The sequence below is a fragment of the Hesperophylax consimilis genome, chromosome 26 (assembly GCF_061612785.1).
Source record: "Hesperophylax consimilis isolate HC1 chromosome 26, BYU_Hcon_1.0, whole genome shotgun sequence".
In the NCBI taxonomy this organism is placed as follows: domain Eukaryota; kingdom Metazoa; phylum Arthropoda; class Insecta; order Trichoptera; family Limnephilidae; genus Hesperophylax; species Hesperophylax consimilis.
Genome location: NC_142861.1, coordinates 7,592,276 through 7,614,350, shown reverse-complemented (window position 1 = coordinate 7,614,350; position 22,075 = coordinate 7,592,276). Strand labels below are relative to the sequence as shown.

The 22,075-nt window shown below is 34.4% G+C and overlaps 1 protein-coding gene across 1 annotated transcript in view; it reads left to right on the top strand.

The window, feature by feature from the left end:
- Positions 1 to 8,289: 8,289 nt before the first annotated feature.
- Jhbp2 (Juvenile hormone binding protein 2) overlaps positions 8,290 to 22,075 on the top strand; it is a 32,964-nt gene continuing 19,178 nt past the window's right edge. The window contains exon 1 of the mRNA XM_089647623.1: positions 8,290 to 8,368. Coding sequence (XP_089503749.1) covers positions 8,290 to 8,368 — 79 coding nt within the window. The remainder of the gene's footprint in view (positions 8,369 to 22,075) is intronic.

Sequence of the window (22,075 nt, the reverse complement as noted above, 5' to 3'; positions counted from 1 at the left end):
ACTGTAAAAATTAACAACACAGCTGAAAGTAACCCTCTACCAATTCAATTCGGAGTCCCACAAGGGAGTGTCCTAGGCCCTATTTTGTTCCTCATTTACATCAACAAACTCTGTAACGTACCCATAACCGGAAAACTAATATCCTTTGCAGATGACACTGTGCTCATAGCTCGTCATAAAAACTGGAAAGGAGCATTTGACATAGCTCAACACGACATAGACCTTGTAAAGAATTGGTTAGATGACAATCTCCTGACACTCAACGCTGGTAAAACAAAATTCCTAACCTTCAGTCTATCTGTTGCAACCCAACCTACTAACAATCAGAAAATAACAATTCACTCTTGTCCAATACCTTATTCTTCCTGTACTTGCCCAAACTTAGAAAAAGTATCCCATATAAAATACCTAGGGGTCCTAATTGATCATCATCTTCGTTGGGATCAGCACTTAGCCAGCCTAACTCCCCGAATTCGCAAGCTCTGCTATGTTTTTCGAACATTAAGAAATATCCTTACTCCTACAATAATGAAAATAGTCTACTATGCTATCTGCCAATCCCAATTAGCATATGGCATCATAATTTGGGGCGGTTGTGCACATTATCTTATTGATCCATTACAAAAAGCCCAAAAAACGATAATACGTACTATCAACAAGCGACCGACAAGATACTCCTCCACTCGACTCTTCATTGAATACAATGTCTTAAACATACGGCAACTCCACATAAAATTTACTCTAATGCATTTTTTGTACAAATATAAGAAAAAAACCCTCGTACACCACAATTACACCACCAGAACAATAACTAACCGACACTACAACGTACCTACACTACATACCACGTCAGCTCGAAGACATTTCATGTACCTAGCTCCCAAAATATTTAACCTTCTCCCTGAAAACTTAAAAACCGAAACCCAACAAATTTAAAAAACTAATATCAAAATGGATAAGTTCACTTGGAGACCACAATATATAAAAATTGGTACATAAATTAAATTATATTATAATTTTATCAACTAATTATCAATTATTATTAATATTTAATACTATTTTTATTACTATAAATACATTTAGAAACCATGATTTTAATATTTGTAATGCAATTAAATTTGTATAATTTAATAACTTTTAATTTAATTTAATTTGTATAGTTTTATTGCTTACTTATTATTTAATTGTATAATCTAATTGTATAATCTAATTAACTTATATTTTAATGTAAATTGCATAACTTTATAACTTATAATTAACTTATTTTATAAATCCAATCTGTAAATATCACCCGCCATAAAACAGGGACATCCCTAGCATGGCGGATGAATTATCAAAAATATGTATAAATGTTCAAAAAGTTCTTATAATAAATAAATAAATAAAATGATAAAAATTACTGTCTCCAAAACTGCACAATACTAAAAAACACAAACACAATCAAATATCTAGGAGTAATTATCGATAAAAATTTGAATTGGAAGGAACAAATATGTCGAATTGTAAAAAAAATCAGAAAACTGATATATGTATTTTTAAGAATCAGAAATTTTTTGTCTTTAAAAAACCTATATTTAATATATTATGCCTTAGTCCAATCAACTCTACAATATGGTATCATTAGTTGGGGATCCACATACAAAACTAACCTTACTCCAATAGAAGTGGTACAAAGGTTAATAATTAAAATAATATTAAGAAAACCTTCCGATTACCCAACGGATCGATTATTCGAAGAATTTCAAGTGCCTTCATTTAAAGATCTTTATATTAAAAATGCATTAATTCAAATCATAAAAGAAAAATACAAGTATCAATTTCTAACTGAAAACCGTACTTGACTTAAATATATTTTTCCATGCCCAAAATTAAACAATTCCTTTGCACAAAATTATTACACTTACCGGGCAAAAATTTTTTTCAATCGACTACCTGAAGAAATTAGAAACATTAATGATAACATCCAAATAATAAACACTGTGAAAAAATATTTTAAAAACAAACTTACAAAAAATAAAAATGTTTCCAATTGAATTAATCTTAAGAATAACTCATCTCAATTAGTTTCCTTAAGTAACATTCCATTCTTCAAATAAGTTTAAAATCATTTTATTTTTAATAACCTACATACTGTAATAAAACAATGTAAACTCCATTTCCAGCCACAAGCTAATGCTTCTATGGAAGAGGGGTCTTGAAATATTTGATAATATACTGTAACAAATAAACAAAAATGTACTTATATAATAATAAAACAAAATCTAATCTAAAAAATGAGCCCTTCGCACATCAGTATTACAGAATCCCGAGTAAAATTATCGAGTGACATTTGAAATATGACTAGTACATAATAATATGATGAGTACAGAAAGTGAGAATATCTTGCAGTTGACAGGAGTTGTGAACATGATTATATTATAAGGTAATGTTGTGAGAGTATAATAAATATAATAGTAATGCAGTCGCAACATGAGAGGGAGGGTAGCGGGCGTGTGGAGGGAGAGGGAGGGTAGCGGGCGTGTGGAGGGAGAGGGAGGGTAGCGGGCGTGTGGAGGGGGGGGGAAGAATAGTGGGCGTGTGGAGGGAGAGGGAGGGTAGCGGGCGTGTGCAGGGAGAGGGAGGAGTATACAATAATAATAGAATGAGCAGTATTTTCTTATGAAATTTTCTGGAGGTCGTCTTCTCTCCTGACTAAAAAAGCTGGTGAATTATCGTTTTTTCTCACTAAGATCTTACAGTCCTTTACCCATACAAACCTGAAGCCTGCTTCCCGTGCCTTGCTTTTAACTTTCGAGAGCAGAATCTTATTGTTAATTGTTAAGTGGTTGTTTACATAAATTATTGCTTCGGGTCCGGAATATTTCAGGTCGGTACTGGTGATCTTCCTGGCCTTCTAAGATAGTGCAAGAAATTCCTCCTTTCTCCGTTTTCTTGCAAAACGGATGATTATCGGCTTAACCTGGGCGGACTTGGTAGCCACTCGCGTCACTGTGTCCACATCTTCTGGTTGTAGTTCAAAACCAATCTGCTTGCCTATTTTCTTGGCTATGCAGAATAAGTTTTCTCCCTTCGTCATTGGCACGTTCTTAATTTCAAGGTTTTTCACACGGGAGAGCTGATCGCGCTCGTCCAGTTCGTATCTGAAGATTTCCATGTTCTTCTTGATGGATGCCACCTCCGAAACTAACTTGTCGACAGTCTCCAGTCTCTTCTCAACCGCCTCCACCCTCTTTTCCGTATCGGACATGGCTGCTAGAGCAAACTCCATGCTCTTCTTTATGTCAGATATCTCCCCCCACATCGGCTTGATGCGAGTGAGCTCGACATCGATTTTGTTGAGCTTCTCCATTATTTCGGCCAGAGAACCAGCCGGTACAGTTTGTGAGGACGCCGCTGGAGTTGCAACAGGAGACCCACTGCGGGCTGCATTAAGCGTGCACGGCTTCATAATGTTGTTATAATCGGTTCACTTGTTTTGACTGGTCCAAATTGTGTTTATTTTATACACAGATAAACACTGGATTTCACAGCAACTGTCACTTGATCGAAAATAACTTGAAATCACTTATAGAATTAATGAATTAGAACCAACTGTAAAGTTTCTATACTAAATGTAATCCAAGGTATCACCTTCGATCAGTTATTATTTGATAAATCGGTTTTAAATATGGATTAAATGATTTTTTTTTGGTAGAGTAAATGTCATGGGTACACAATGTTTATTGTTACGATTATATTGTTTTGTTTTTAAGGAAGGAAAAGGATAGTAGGTATGATAATAGGTTTATGATGGGAAAAATGGTAGATATTATCCAAAACTGTTTCAATACTAAACATTCCGCCCGCCTTGAGGAAATGTACAAATTTTCTCAACAATTATATATCGACATAAACAAGAAGATCAACAAAATATATAAACTAAAGTTAATGTAACGAAAACTAAAATCGATATAGTTTTACCACGGGACGTTTAAAAACACCCTGTGGCGTGCGAACTGAAACGACACAAACAATTTTATCAGCGCCGGGAAATAATTCAACAACTCGCCCAACGGGCTACCGCATGGGCGCAGAATGTGAATCGTCAATCATTACTAGATCGTTGACTTTCAGAATAGGTGATGATGACGACCATTTGTTCCGTTGTTGAAGAATGTATAAATATTCTTTACGCCAACGATTCCAAAGACGTTGAAACATTTGTTTCAATAATTGCCAGCGCGATAGACGGTTCATTGGTACGTCCAGCTTCAACAACAGAAACTAGAGGGTCTCGAATCAAAAAATGCATTGGAGTCAGGGCGTCCATTTCAGCCGGATCCGTTGACATTGCGTCAATAGTACGACAATTTAAGATTGCCTCGATACGAGTCAAAACAGTGGCTAGCTCTCCAAAAGTGAGTACCTACTTGATTTCCCACCACCCTTTTCAAATGATGCTTGGTTGACTAAATTCAAGCCTCCGATACTCCGTTAAAGTGTGGGGCGGAGGGAGGATTAAAGTGCCAGATAATTGAACGTGTGATATGATGCACTTTTACTGAGATAATACAGGCGGAGACCTCTAGCGGCAGAGTCGAAAAATAAGTAGTTACAATCAAATGGATGGGTGGATGAAGCTTTACAGGGACGAAGGCAGATGTCTCTGTGAGGTGGAGAGGTGGACCAATCGTAGACCTCGATTTAATCTCCCACCAATCAAGAGGATCCAGAGAAAGCGGGGCGGCAAGTGGGAGTGGTTTACCAAGACAGACAAAGGAATGGACTTTGAACCGGGAGGGGCTACCTCGATTTATTACAGGAAAAAAACGGGAACCTTGGTAGAGGGTAGTGCGTTGACGTCATGGGTTTGGAATGCAAGGATGTGGCGGAACGGGATCGTAAACCATCGACGGACGAGGGGGACGTGTTTCAAGAAGGGTAACGGACATCACACGAAACGAACTGGGGACTGAGAGAAATTGGTAGAATCCTACGTTAAGACATGCCGGAAGTGGAAATCATTGGGGGAGAGGGCAGTTACACGCGTCACTTAAAAGAAAACAACAGAAATAAAGGAAAAACAGGCAAATTACGTAAGAAAAGTGGAAAAAAAAAGCAAACATTGAACTTCAATCGTAAGCATGACGTGGAACCGCAAAGAAACAGCTGAGGTTACGAGAGAATGATGGCGCGAAGTCAGTTGTGAAAGGGATACCAAGGAAAAAAAGGTTGGCGATGTCAGACACTTGAAAGCGCTGATTTTGAGAAAAAATACGGACATGGTCTTGGGCCATTAGGACGCTAATAACGAGTCAACGAGGTGATAAAATTAACCCGCGTCTTATGGAGACGAAAATACATTAAAATTAATGTATAAACAATTAGTGGGGAAATTATGAGAGAGTACGTCCGGGTTTGTTATGACAGGTGATTAAGGCCTCTGATCGATGCGAGATGAAGTAGGAGAAAAGGACAAGAGATGGGCGTTTGGAGGTACCACCCGAAGTTACACCCAGAATTACAGAGAGGGGTTGTAAGAATCCAGTAATAATTCTTGGGATAAAGTTGGTCGAAGGAATAGACAGGATATCAAACCGATGCGGACTAAAACGTGGAATAAAAATATAAACGAGATGATGTAAACTGGGACGTCTCAACTAACACAAGTATCGATGGAAGCCTTAAATAGAAATAATCGAAAAAAAAATAGAATAGCTATATTAGACCGTTTGTAAGGGAAGAGAACTAAATGTTAGAAGTAGGAGACGATCGTACGCGGGAGATTTAACACACTGAGAGGGGGAAACGGACGTGTACACCGTTTAAATTGTCGAAGGCATAGGGAAGAAGACCAAAACTAAGTTCGTGAAAGCGTTAAGGACAAAGCGTATCACACCATAAACGACGGCCATTAAATAAATTGTGCGGACACGGTAGCATTTAAAAATAAAAGGCCGGAATTCACATTACAAAAAGACAGCTCGCACTAGAGCGTAATATAGAAAACGCCGTATGGGAATACGGGACCGCTTCCTAGTCCGCGTCTGATCTTTCTGTCACATGAGACGAATGCCAAGGTGTTAACTTTCTTGGAATGATCAGAATGGCCTAATTAGCATGATGCGACTATGGACGAAATAGAAAAGAACATACGAGTCGATAAAGGTTAGAATAGCATGTATTTGACGTGATTAATGAGGAAACGGGACTATAAAAGGGCTGATTTTAGAAAAAACGGGAAGTCCTTTCGTGAATTTTGAGAGAGTTGAAAATCGCCGGGAACCGTTCAAACACGTCGCGCTGCTTGGTAATTATTTGTGGACTTAGGAAAATTCTCTAGTCAAAAACGTACAGTTAGATTCAGTGTTTGGAAAAAAAAAAATAATATTAGCATCGGACCTTAGAGGATTTTAGAATTTCAAAGAAATAGTTAAACACAGTATTTGGCGTAATAATAAATTAAGGTTGAAAAAATTTAATTAATTTAAATTCAGTGAAAAAAAAAGATTAGAAACGACACTACGGTGTCGCGTTATAAGCCGAGTTGTTAATACGAAGTGTTGAAAGGGAGAGGGGAGACGGCTATAATTCGAGGTTAACGCGATCTTTCGTTGCCAGAAATTTAAGCTAGGAAAATGATAACAACAATAATTAAAGATAAAATAATCAATATCGGATTCAGAGAATTTCGGACCTCGGAGAATTATTCAGATTCAGTGTTCACGCCAACCCGCGAATTCAATCGAAAATGATAGAAATAATAATAATACTTTAGTACTGGTATGAAAAGGGAAAATTAAATCGCGTACTCCACTTCGTGCGCTAAATAATAACCATACCTCGTTATAGCAAATAGTAAGAACAAAAAAAAGTTATTACTGAGATTAGAGGACTCAATTCAGTGAGATAATCAGGGCGCGCGTTTAAATTAGGCATTTACAATCTGATAGAGGAATTATTGATAGGCGGATGGAAGTATAAGAACAGGTTGTTTTGCCGTCGCTATCCCGGTGGATTAGAGGAGAGGGGCTCAGGTAAGTAAATTGCACGAATATAATATATTTGCAGGACAAAGATGGAGGCTGCTAATCCGGCAGTTATTTTGAAGGCGCCAGTTGGGACCGTAATTATGTACGTATTATCAAATAACATATGTATGTGTATGTACGAATGAATGCATAAGCTGATAAAATAAATATCATTTATTCCATGACAAAACAATTATCAATTATTCTATGGACTAGGGACGTAACCGGAATTTGTCATTATAGTTCATTGTAGGTAAAGTACCTATTTATCGTGGGGATAATTCAAATAAGTGGGTCGACCGAACCGGCTTTAAAATGGATAGGGCATTGACTCGAGTTGTGCTGAAAAACAGGTTGATTTATTAGGGTCTGCAGGGGCAGACGGCCTTGAAGATTAACTGAGACATTAGAAACAGCACTGGAATGCGGAGTTGGTTTCAAAAAAAAAATACGGCGGCTGAATGAATGGCCACTTGGGTAATAAAAGGTTTGCTTCGAGGATACGTACATAACTAAAGTCATTCAACGGGAGGATCAAAAAAAAAATCAGCTAGTGTCTGAGAATAATTGAAGTAATTATGAGCAGCAATTGAAAGTCTACGAACATAGCTAAATTCATTCAACGGGAGGATCAAAAAAAAATAAGCTAGTGTCTGAGAATAATTGAAGTAATTTTGAGCAGCAATCGAGGGTCTACGAACATAGCTAAATTCATTCAACGGGAGGATCAAAAAAAAAATAAGCTAGTGTCTGAGAATAATTGAAGTAATTTTGAGCAGCAATCGAGGGTCTACGAACATAGCTAAATTCATTTGACGGGAGTATCCCAAAATCAGACAGTGCCTGAGGGATAATCGAAGTAAATTTTGAGTTGCGATTGGAAGTCTACGAACATAGCTAAATTCACTTAGCGGGAGGATCCCAAGATCAGGTGGTGCCTGTGGGAAAATTTGAATAAGCAGGGTGGCAGCCAGGAGAAAGGGGAGACTGGGGACATGGCCAAAGGTCATATCTGAGTTGGTGATCTCTATAAATAAAATCATCAAACAAACAAAACCGTAATATATTATGTGTATCGTAATTATTAGCATTTATATTAGTATTTATGTATCAAGCGAACTGGTTGGAATTCACAACTCCTTCTCGGCGATGCTTGGTCTGGAATGTACTGTATAAATAGTACATTGCAGATTATAAAAACAAAACAAAGTAAATTTATATATATTTCTTGATATGTACTGTCTGCAGGGGGGATGTATGTGGTCTGGTAACTATCGGGATGATACACTACGGCTGCATACACGCCCTCTCAGAGGATGGGAAGCAGCCTAGGAAACTGCTCTCCACAAAGACCGCAAGTATATTTTTGCATATAGAACGAAACCGGTTCGTACTAAGTAGACGTAATTCTCGGAGGAGTTGGAATCTGGGAGCGTGAGACCCTGTTGAGATTTGGACGTAGTATGTGACGACCACAGGAATGGTCAACTAGGACACGGTGACTTAGGCACCAACTAGGAGATTGGGTCGAGTGATCATGCCAAACCCAGATCGATACGGATCATTTTCACGTCTTGCAGGAGGAAGGAGCCAGATTTTTTCTAGCAAAGTAATATTCCGAATTCGTCATATATGCAATAACCGAATCGTACTAACACGCTGAAAATTAGTCCCATGTTATCCCATCTAGTAGGAGAGGTCGGCGATCCAGAGGTCCCGGAGGACAAATTATGATTGTAATGTACTAACAAATTATGTTTGACTTTCGTTTTGTGTATTAAGGTTTTATGGCAGGTCGGGAGGACGGCTTAGATGAACTTCTAAGGAGATCAGATTAGGGAAGGTAGACAGTATGGAGAAAGCGGGGGTTTCAGGTATTTTGATCCAATTTCGATTCGTTAACTTTGAAATTAACAACTCTGACTTCATCCCTGTCCTAAAGAGAACTAGGGGTTACCAAACAAAGTAATTAAAAACCCGATACCATAAAGAAAAAAATCACACAACGTTTGGTGGGATTTAATTACAACTAAATACGAGGGAGTTACGTTGAAGGTCGTAACCGGCGTATTAATTAACTAAGTACATTTGTCTTTATATAAATGTATATATATATTACTTGAGAACCATGAGTAGCCTTCGTAGCTACCGAAGGGAGAAAGAGTTCTAGGGATATTTTAATGCCAGTGGCCACATATATGATATCTATTGGCACCGACAAAGTTGGTACCACAATCGCTATAAATGTTTTGACAGAGTCCGCGACAAGAAATGAACCGATCTAATGCGGCTATAAATGCTTCAGTGGATAGATCTGACACTAATTGGGAAACCAAGACCATCTGTTTGTTTTTTCCCTAAACAGCCGGGAGTTGAAGACAGCGATGGCACAAAGAAAATAATCAAGGATATTGTTAAGCCGTCCGAGTTAGAAGTTAGAATAACGGGAGTAAAAAATATAAAAAAACAGGGGAGTCATCACCCATACTGCCTGCAGTCAAGAGCAGGAGCTGCTCTTAAATGCCCCTATTTTGACAAGCTCCGGAATTTTGAGTGCTCGACTTCCAGCTAAGAGACTCCCTAGGTTAATATTTTTTAACGTGCCCCGTGAGCTATCAGATGATAACTTCCTAAAGAAGGCCCTCTTTGAAATTTCTGTAAGTGATGACTTTAATGAGTGTGCAACCAAGTGCAAATTAAGTAATATGGCTGGAACTCGAATTGGACCGTCTTGCCACAGAGTGTACTCGGTGCCCGCTAACATTCGTCATGCGTTGGTGCAACAAGGACGGGTATTCGTGGACTGGACCGTTTGCGGTGTGCGTGACTTTGTGAGACTTACCGTGTGTCTGAATTGCCAAATGGTTGGACACTCGCACAAGTTCTGCAAAGATACATAGAGATGTTCCCATTGCCGTGTAGAAGAACATGCACGCAAAGCCTGCCCCACTGCTGCAGCAGCACCCAGTTGTGCCACGTGCGCCCGTTTTGGAAAGCCCGCAGCTTCCCGTGCCCACCCCACCGAAGATAAGAATTGCCCGGCCTACAAGGCTGCGCTATTAAAGGACCTCTCCACCATCGACTATGGTGTCTAATCATACAGAAAAAGATGACGAGTTACTTACTATTGGTGCATTCAATATATTTTATCAAAACGTGAGGGGTATTCGAACCAAGACTGACAGTGTACGTAATGAAATTTTAATTAATAACTATGATATCATTTGTTTTACTGAAACATGGTTGAAACTCAACAGTATTCAGTGAAGAATTGTTTGATGACAGATATATAGTATTTAGATGAGATCGCGAGTCCACCAAATCTGTGTCTAGAGAAGGTGGTGGAGTTCTAGTCGCCGTTTCTAAAAAACTTCTTGTTTCTAGAAAAACTGAGTTGGAAAGTGACGATGAAGATTTGTGGCTGGTGATCATGTCCAATACTCATTCAAACTCGTAAATTTTAATTTGTGTCGTCTACATTTCTCCTTTTGTAACTGTTGATAATTATTGCAGTCAGATCGTAAAATTACAGGATCTATATTTAAATTATTATTATAGGTGATTTCAATTTGCCCGAAATTAAATGGTTACCTGACATTTAAAAATAATGTCCTTTCTCCTTCTTATTATAAAAGCCAGAAAGCACAAAGTCTTGTCAACCTTTTATCAATTTGTAATTTGTATCAATTCAACTATGTGCTCAATAGAAATGAAAATTTATTTAAGACCTTATTTTGTCTGATAAAGTTAACATAGATATATATATATATATTTAGCACCAGGCTTAACCAAATTAGATCATTATCACCCTTCATTTGAAATTAGGGTAAAACAAAATAAAAGTCATTTCTTGGAAAATAACAAAAATGATTCAAAGTAGGTATAATCTATTGTCGGTTAATTGGATAACACTTTACAAAATAAAAATGTGAATAACATGGTTCTCTTGTTTTATGAAAAATTGTGGGAAATAATTGATGAAAATTTTATGAAAAATTTTATTAAAGCAAAAAATCAATATCTTGTCTGGTTTAATCGGCAATCGATTACTTTTTTAAGAAAAAAACAAGGTTAGACAAGGTAAAAAAGCATAATAATGCATCAAATTATCGAGAATTCTCTAATTTAAGAAAAATCGAAAAAAAAATGCAAAGTGAATGTTATAAATCATACATTTACTCTGTTGAAAGTGGTCTGCATGATAACATAAAGGTATTCTGGTCATACTCAAAATCATTACGTAAAACCTATTGCATTCCTAAAATATGCACCTTGATGATATTTCACAAACACATAGCACACATATTCTCTAAATATTTTTCATCTGTTTACACTAAGTCAAAATCATAATATACTGATTCAATGCCAAACATTACTGAGCACAACCAAAGCAACCTATGTATAATACATATTAGTGCAGATGAAATAAAAGATTTTTTGAGTAAAATAGACTCGAGTAAAGGTCCTGAACATGGTAAAATTCCTCCATTCTTTGTCAGTTGTGCAGATTCTTTATGTTTAACGCTATTCATTCAAAGGGTGGCAACTTTATCAAAGCATTTAGATCAGCGTTTCCCACGGTGGGGCGTACTCCCCACCGGTGGGGCATAACGTCTCAGGGGGGGGGGAGTACTCCCCACCGGTGGGGCATAACGTCTCAAAGGTGGGGAGTACGCCCCACCGGTGGGGCATAACGCCTCAGACGTGGGGCACCACGCTTCCGAGGTGAGACACGTAGGCATTCTTGTTATTTACGAATCACTTTTAAAATCTTGCACATATGTACATTTTTTGAAGTAATGAAATATTTTAATGTGATCGGTACCTACCTATAATTAAAATGCACAGTTTTTTTTAATAACTCGGGATCAGAGAATTTAATATAATGTTAGTAACAAAACCTGTCAGAAAAGAAATTTATTTAAAAATAATCGTTACCGACATTCAATTTCAAATTTTTGGACGTAAGGTGGTAAAGTGTAACTCAAAGATAAAACTTCATGGTCTCCCTTCCTAAAACTGTTTATACGACGTATCTGGTCATAATAGAATAAAGATAGAACGCGTTTTTTGAGAGACATGAAGTCGTATCAGTTGGTGACAGATATAGCACAACGAAATTCAGCGGTTTTTTATGCTTTCTTGACAAATACAGCACTACGTGAACCGAGCGGAGAAATTTTTTTTTTCACAAAGGTGTGAATTCTGATACCTTATTCATGAGAAGACGACAATTATTCACGATAATGAAGAACTCTGGACATGTACACATTCCAGATCAGCTAAATTCCCTGCAAAAGGAAATGGAATTGAGGACAGGATGCATCGGTGATCCCAGAAAACATATTTCGAGAAGGATAAATCGCCTCAAATTGGAACATTATTCACGATGGTTAGCAGCGCACCGGATTGAAGTAAGATTTCTGGAGAAAAATAAAAGATGGCTGGATTCATTAATTTTATTTCCTAATCTTACACTAAAACGCGGTGGTCCCGGTGGCCCGAAAATTACCTTTGATCAGAGTACAAAACGAGTGAAACGACAAAATACTGGATTTGAGAAAGTCTACTCTTCCAACTGAATTAGGTGATGCCACTCAAATGGAACTTAGATATCGAGCTACCATACACACAGAGGCGTCTATAGCAATCACTGATATTTTATCGGATTCATCAAGTCCCAGTAAATATTTATAAGCTTATAGAAATTTTCTTTAAACAGTTACTATGTCAGGAGAGGATGCTGTAGCACTCGAAGTGGAAGCGGGATTATCTCGACACTAATACAATGTAATAAAATCAAACGCTCTAAAACTATACCCCTCTTATAAAATTGTACAGGCCGCAAAAAAGTAATGTTACCCAGTGACTGCAAAAATCAATGTTAGGGATACTTCAGTTCATGTTGATTTGCAGACAATGCTCAATCTTACCATTAAGCGTTTGGTCTTTGCTCAGGGCGATGAAATACGTACACTCAATTCTAAGGGATTAGAAAATATGTTTTCAATTTTTTATATTTGTAATCAGATCCTCTGATAACGAGCAAAAGGAAGCTCCCAAAAAAAGTTGGCCACACTCCCCAAAGAAGCGGTAGAACTGCTAATGGCTCCATCATTACAGCCGACAGGTGAAAATTATTCAAGGATGATGATGATGATAGTGACGATTACGATTATGATGATGATCATGATGATGGTAGTGTTGATGATGGGGATGATGATAGCGATTTTGACTCAAACAAGTCGGATAAAGAGAACTATTTTTTTTTTCTTGTTATTTATTTATTTAAATCGTATATATATATATATGTACGTAATAAAGTTAACATATATTATGTATCAAAAATTTTTTTTTTTTATAACCTTCCTTTCCACATTCAAATTTTCATTCGAAAAATTTATTCATCTTTTAACTTCTACTAGCATTTAGAATCACCTCCTGAAGTTAGAGCACTTTACCCCCGGACACTCTGTGAAGATAACCATATAAGAAAAACTTTATTGATATGTAAATATTTATTGATTTTATAAAAGTTATAAATTTACTTTTATAAAAGTTATAAATTTACTTTTATAAAAGTTATAAATTTACTTTTATAAAAGTTATAAATTTACTTTTATAAAAGTTATAGAAATATTTTATGTAGTTTTTTAGTAAAGTAAATTAATTTGTATACCTATACAAATTACTTTCATTACATTTTACATAAAATTTAAAAATATATTTAAGTACTCAAATCCTTACTAAACCCATATTTTGAGAATCCCCTTCATTTCGACCTACGTGCTAATCTGTTCAGTGCTAACTAAAAATGGTTTTGTTTACATAAAATTGCAATAGATGATGGTAATTAAATAATCCCAAAATTACTTCTTATACGAATTCAGACGGTGACACCTCTGTCGGATTCTTTTTAAATTAAATATTGATTATTTTGTGGGTGTTACCCAAATCGAAATTCTTTACACGGAAGGCTGGCTCCTAAAAAGTTCCTGTGAATAAAGGCCGTTTTTCATCACTCTTGCCCCAGTGTACGTCGGCTAGTAAGAAATAAATACGCCCGGCCCAGTGGCTCCAACAATATGACCAAGCGCCTGTAGTAAAATTATCTGCAAAATACATAACACCAAAGATAGTCAAATTGCTAATATTTATTTTTCAGGAACGTGGGGAAACATAAGCGTAATAATAAAGTTTAGGAAATGGAAAATTAATGAAAACGGTGTAATTAGTTTCATTTTTAAAAATCTTATATAATATGTCCTGTCTTCTTTTCATTATTCAATTTACTAGTATTAATCATCATTTAGAGTTGTAAATTTATAGAGAAATGTAGTATTTTCTTTATCTTTCTTGTCTTAGACATCCCGCCAGGTTCCACATAGTCGTTTGCCTTACTATGATTGTTGGTCAAGAGGATTACTCTCCACCATATTTCTTTGAGTCTCTTATCAATGACCAATTCCCAAACATCGTGCATTGGTAAAACTTGAAATTGAAAACCAGTATACCTTGCCTTCTGAGTCTCAACACTCCTGAAATTCACTATAAGTTTTTTATGTGTAACCGCACAAGAGTTCCAACTGCTCCTATTCTTCAGGAGCCAGTCAGACTATGGCATCCCTAATTGGGGTGTTTTGTGAGGCTGAAGGTTGTGGGGAGGGGATGGAGATGGGGAAGAAACCCCTACCGCTGCTGTTTATTAAATAACTATATTTAATATAACAACATTAACGTCTTTAAAATCTCTATCCCTGCTATTTGTTAAAGAACTGCATTAAATATTACAAGGTTAGATCTTTGAAATCACCACCCCTGCTATTTTTAAAGAACTAAATTTAATATTACAAGATTAACGTCTTTGAAATTTCTACCCCTGCTGTTTGTTAAAGAACTGTATTTAATTTAACAAGATTAACGTATTTGAAATCCCTACCCTTGCTATTTGTTAAAGAACTGTATTTAATATAACAAGATTAACGTCTTTGAAATCCCTGCCCCTTCTATTTGTTAAAGAACTGTATTTAATATAACAAGATTAACGTCTTTGAAATCCCTGCCCCTTCTATTTGTTAAAGAACTGTATTTAATATAACAAGATTAACGTCTTTGAAATCCCTACCCCTGCTATTTGTTAAAGAACTGTATTTAATATCACAAGATTAGACCCTTGAACCGCTCTAATAAAAACCAAGATGGTTGAATATTTATTCTAGTATGATACCACCCTCTATTTGTCCTTTATTTCGTTGTTTTTATTTTTAATTTTGTTTTATTCTTATTTAAAAATATGTTCTCACAAATCCCTGTAAGTTATAACTATATACTTACACTCTCTATGCAAGGTGTGGAATTGCACTTACCTCCCAACATTCTGGAATAAAGAATTTATTATAATTATTATTCCCCTACTATAATATGTTCTTTTTTTAATATTTCTTTATTCCTAAAGAACTTTATTTTATTCGAATGTTTTACTTTAGTATGTATTATTTGTTTTATCATTTTGTTTACACTAATTTCTGATGTATTATGATAACATTGTTTGTTTTTACTCAATTATTGTTGAGTTTCCTTGCAAAAATATTTATATACAGCGGTATATTAACTGGTTAATGCAACACTCTAGAACAGTGGCGCACCCAGTATTTTTACTTTGGAGAGGCGAGTTGAAATAATGATACTATGCTATGCTTAGTAATTGTTTCATACCGCACAAGAGTCCTGACTCGCATATTGCCACTTACATTATTTTTATAACTTTTTTTTTCAATAATCTCATTTTAGTTTTTAACCAAAAATGTCGATAAGTACATAAATTTGCGAACGTTTTTCAGACATTATTTTTTTATGACCAACTTGACTTTTACAAATACGATGACTGGTGAAAACATAAGTACAGAAGAATATTCTTTTACCCTCGCAAAGCGCAATCCGTTTCTGATTTTTTTCCGCCGTGAGGTGCAGTCCAATAGGCTCTGCCATATCCACACTTCGGAGCGGGCGGCGGTACCACGCGCCACTCCAGGCCGCCGCGCACAAAAGTAAAGTCCGAAAGTAACGTAACGGTTTTCAGTACAGTCCATTGTGAGACTTTCCTACGTCTCTACACATCTTGTCAAATTATTCATGTTCCTGTAACAAACGGGACTGTAGGACTTTAACGAATGAATTATCAGTTTTCCTAACAAACAGTAAAACACGAATATGTTATGAGGATGTCGGAACACGTGTTCGTAATAATTTTAAAAGCGTTGAATTTCGTCATTATATTTATCATTAAAAACACGTGTTCCGATATATTTTGAATGAAATAAAATTATTTTATGAAATGGCGTGTTTAACAGAATTTCAATAAATAAGCCATACTCATTTTTCTCCGTATACCTTTATAATATATCGGAACACATGTTCATGCATCTGCGTTTGTCCTGATAATACACAATGACGAAATGCGAAAATATTAGAACTTTTATGAACTCGTGTTCCGACATTGCTATAGCACGCCATAACACATTGGTGTTTTACTGATAGTTTATTAGGAAACCTTTCAATTCATTCGTTAAAGGCCTGCAGTCCCGTTTATAACTGGAATACGAATAATTTGCAGAGGTTCTTAATAAATTAGCAATATTTTAAATCAGAAAGTTTTCTCCGTACTCTCATAAAATGCTACACTTAATTCTTCTTCTGGGAAAAAAGAATTTAATGTTTAATATAAATATGTTATTTTCAGAATAGCACAGAGGAGTGTATGAGACAATGCATGAATGTGAATGAAGCTAGGAGTGTTTACCTAGACAGAGTTGTTAGAAAGTTAGTATAACAATATATTATGTTCTCGAATTAGTCATGGTAAAGTGATTTTTCATTATGGTTTGTTCCTAGTATCTGGATTTACAAGAAAATAAAAAAATTCAGAACTTACTCCGAATGTACAATCCTAAATTAGAACAAAAAATAATCACTGTAGTGCTAAAAAAATAAATGTGTGATAAGATTATATTTCATGAATTTTATGTTTAATTAGTGAAATTAATTATTTAAATGGTTCCGCATTGACAATGCCTGGCAGCCATGAACAGGGTCACGGTATGGTCCACAACGAAGGCCATTTCCTCGTTTAGTATCGAACCGGTAACCCGTCGGATCACAGCCGCGCGCGCTGCCACCGTCCGGTCTTCCTCTAGTTTGCGGAACAAATTACTGAAGATGTTGATCACATTACAAGAAATCTCCCTATAAAATAACATACCCATCACAGAATAATCCACTTTGAAATCGGCGGAATTTCAAACATCACATTAACAATTGAAGTTTTTTTTTAAAACAAGAACTTAATTTTGTTATACTATCAAAAAAGTGATATATTCTTTTGGGTGCAATATATTTATTAGTGTTTGTTTTTCAAGTTTTTATAAAATGTTTTTCTCGTTCGTTACCACGTTTCTTGTCGTTGCATCGCTGGTGCAATGCATAAATATGCAGGAGCAACGTAAGTTTTTTTTTAAATATATTTTTATTTTTGTTTTTGAATATCACTTTTAACTGTTATTCATTCGCCATACAAAGCTATTGATGATTTTCAGTTCAATTTCAATGCCTGTCTGGTGTACTGTTATGCATTATTTTATGTGTGAATAATTTATATTAACAATAATATATAGATTCTTAGTTATCGCTTTCTTCTGGTCTAATTTTGATGGTTTGATGATTTAGGTGCTTCTTAGAGGAAGCTAAGCCAAAAATGTGTAAATTCTTGGTATACCTTATATTGAAGGTGATAGGCATTAAAATCTCTTGACAAGAGGAGTTTAGAAATGTTCGATTTCAAGCACATAAATGTTTTTATTTATTTTGTAAATAATTTTATGAGAAATCAAAAAAGTTAATCAATTGAAACTGTCACAGATAATCTTTTTTATAATACTGTATTTTTTTCCTTTCCGCTTTCATACATTTATATTGAAAAAATATTTTTTTTAGTAGTTTATTTTTTTATTTGTATTCTACTCAAGCGAAACGATAGGAAAACCTTCAATTTATCTAAAGCATATTTTTTGGTATTCATAAGGTACACCAATTCGTTATAAAGATTAATCTAAATAGTGATTTAGCATTAAGCTTCTCCTTAAGGAAATGCACTACGTCGTGTAACATTTGGAATCAGGCCGCCAACAATAACCTTCCTTATGTAGATGGCGGTAAGATTTAAATTCCCGCTTAAGCCCAAGTTTCTGGTTAACCCTTTAAATTTTTATAATCCAAAAAAAATATGTGTTATTTTTTAAGATAATATCTATATATTTGTTATGCCGAAACGTCAATTATATGAAATTCCCTCGATAGAAAAAAAATCGAAAAAGTAAGATCCATAAATTATTAAAAACACATTTTATTCTGTTATTTAATATGTTATAGGCATGAAAAATTCACATTGTTTCTTTAAATGCAACTCAAGCATTTGTGTTATCTTTCCACATTATACAGAAAATGGGTTCGTAAATAGAAGATTTTCAACATTAAAGAAGTTTTTACACGGCTGATTTTGGTTTTTTTTTGAGCTTATAAAAATACTCAAATCAAAAAACTACTATACACTTTCAAATGCCAAGATGTGTTCTACTCGAAATCTCTATTTTAATCATTTAAAATACTGTACACTTTCAAATGCCGAGATGTATTATACTCGCAATCTTTATTTTAATCATTTAAAATACTGTACACTTTCAAATGCCAAGATGTGTTCTACTCGCAATCTTTATTTTAATCATTTGAAATATTGTACACTTTCAAATGCCAAGATGTGTTCTACTCGCAATCTTTATTTTAATCATTTAAAATACTGTACACTTTCAAAAGCCAAGATATATGTTCTACTCGCAATCTTTATTTTAATCGATCACATTTCCAAACCAAAAATATATGATTTTGCATCACTTCGTCTTGGCTGACACTTATTGAAAAAAAAAACAATAGGGCACCCTCAATAACTCTTATAAGTTTTTTTCAAATAAAAAAATTACCGATTTAAAATTTTTAAAATAATTAAAAAAAAAAAACAACAACATTTTCCGGCGCTCTCAAAGAAGCGAAAGTGTTCACTTGTGAAGAATTTGACTAATTATACAGAAACAAGGATATTAAGAACTGGAACTAGACAATGAAATTAAACAGTCTTAATATTAATTAAATTTGTATATTAAATTAATATAAAACTATTTATGTTGCTTAAAAAAAAAAAAAATTGGACATTTTATTTTTTTTTAATATATATACTGTTTTTAATCGTGTTGACATCGTATAATAACGCTTAAAAATAATTTGATCACGCAATTTAAATATGTGTTTGTTTTCAACTCAATCAATTTCATATTATTTTATTATATACCATGAACACAAACAAACTAAATTTATTGTGTACGACACATAATTCGGTACCCGAGGTGAACACCGAATCAAACTATAAAAATTAGAAAAGAGGAATTGTGTGTAACATCAATATAAATAAAAATGTAAATGTAAATGTTCGTTTGTTCAAAATCTTATATCTTCGAAAGTTCTTTACAGATTGCTTTGTAATTTTGACACAACATTGAATTCGAATACCCGTGTTTTTTTAAATACCTATATTATACAGATGTCACCTGTTACAGGTAAAAACGTGCGGCATCTGTTGAACAAACATGTTTAAACGGCGCCATCCGTTGTACGTAAAAGCAACACGCGCTATTGTTTCTCTATATGCACAGACAGACTGAACCACTGCGACGCATGGCGGGGTACAGCTAGTAATTAATATAAAGGTACTATGTCGCATGAAATATAATAATATAAAGGTTTTATAACGCGTGTAATAATAATAATATTTGGATAATTTATATAGTGCCGGTTTCGTGAGAAATCACCTCAAGGGCGCTACAATATATATAGGTTTTATATCGGTGTGCCATATAATAATTATCGCGTGTCATATAATTAATATAAAGGTTTTATATCATGTGTAATATAATAATATCAAGGTTTATTAACTCATTTAATATAACAATATAAAGGTTTTATATCGGTTGTCTTATAATTAATATAAAGCTTTTATATCACGTGTAATATAATAATATCAAGGTATTGTATCATGCCTAATATAATAATATAAAGGTTTTATATTACGTGTAACATAATAATATAAAGGTTTTATAACGCGTGTAATATAACAATATAAAGGTTTTATATCGTGTGCCATATAATTAATATAAAGGTTTTATATCAAGTGTAATATAATAACATAAAGGTTTTATATCACGTGTAATATAATAATATCAAGGTTTATTAACTCGTGTAATATAACAATATAAAGGTTTTATATCGGTGTGCCATATAATAATAATTTAAAGTTTTTATATCGCGTGTCTTATAATTAAAATAAAGCTTTTTTTATCACGTGTAATATAATAATATCAAGGTATTGTATCACGTCTAATGTAATAATATAAAGGTTTTTTTATCACGTGTAATATAATAATATCAAGGTATTGTATCACGTGTAATTTAATAATATAAAGGTTTTATAACGCGTGTAATATAATAATATTTTGTTCAACTAACGCGGTGAACTGAACGTAATTGCGTGTTAATAAAACAAATCATAATTTTCAATGGGTACCTACGTATGTAAGGCCCAGTTGTGTCGCTTAAATTCAAATGTAACATTGTCATCAAATGTCCATTCAAGGCCATTTTTTATAGTTGAAGGGTTCCCGTTAAATGCCGATTTCAGTCTTCAAGTCAATTAAGTCTGTTTCAACTTTAGAACAATTGTGATGTTAAGCTTGTCAGCTTATTACAATTTGATATAAAACTGAAATACACCTAGATTGTAATTTTAAAATGTAGAAAATTAAACAGAATGTTACAATTGAATTTTTGCGAAACAACTGGGCCTAATAGTTCAAATTAACTCGTTCAAAATAAAAATATTCATAGTGTAAAAATTTAATTTTGCAACAATGAATGTTACAACTTGGGGTGGTGTAGAGTGTATATTATGAAGGTTTTCAAAAATACCTGGCTATTTAGATCTTGTCAAGCACGGCTAAAGCCATTTCAAGCAACGTTTAGATGTTGAATGATGAACTTTCATAAGAGCGATACTTATGATACATGTTCTTAAAATTAACCTCTTGAAACTCCTGCCTACACCAATAAGAATAAAAACTGTGTCAATCTCAGAGTTTTGACGTACGACAAGACGAGCAGAAGACATAGCATCACGTGCGGGCTTATTACAGAACTTTAAACCCGTTTCAGTACGGTTATTTCCCGGTGTTTTACAGTTATGTACAGTGAGGCGTCAAACCCGTTCGGTCCAAAACCAAATATTCTTAAAGGGGAGTAGTAATCATTATTTTGGAGAGATACCTAATTAATCGTTACCTCAGTTGGACAGGGTTCTAACTTCACTTTGCCTTGTTCTAAGATATGAGGTGTAAAAGTTAGCAGAGACGATTACTTATTATATTTGGCGATTTCTGATTTGAGGTTGAATTTTGTGTAATTTTTTTTTTGCTAGAGCAATCCCGAAGAGTTACAAAACTCGTTGTAGGATGAGAGGAACTTACATACAATACAAAGGTGGGAGTCAATGGGTACAATTTTACATTGGTATTTTAATATAAAAAATATAAGTTTCACAAAATGCAACAGTATAAAAATAGAATCATAATTATAAGTTTCACATATGAAACAGTATAAAAATAGAATCATATTTATAAGTTTCACATTCAAAATGTACAAAAATAGAAAAAGGATGTTCAGTAGAACAAACAATAAGAAACTAAAAGAAAAGAGACAGTGATATACACAAAAGCACAAAGCCATGGTAGGAATTTACAAGAAGGTATTTACCTAGATTTTAACATTAACATTGGTAAAAATTAGTTATCCTCGATTACAAATACAGTGGATACGAAAGGAGAAAGAAAGAAACAAAACAAAATACAACATGACAAGAATTAGGTATGTTCGTTTTTATATGTTTTTAAAAAATATTCTTTTTTTACATTGGT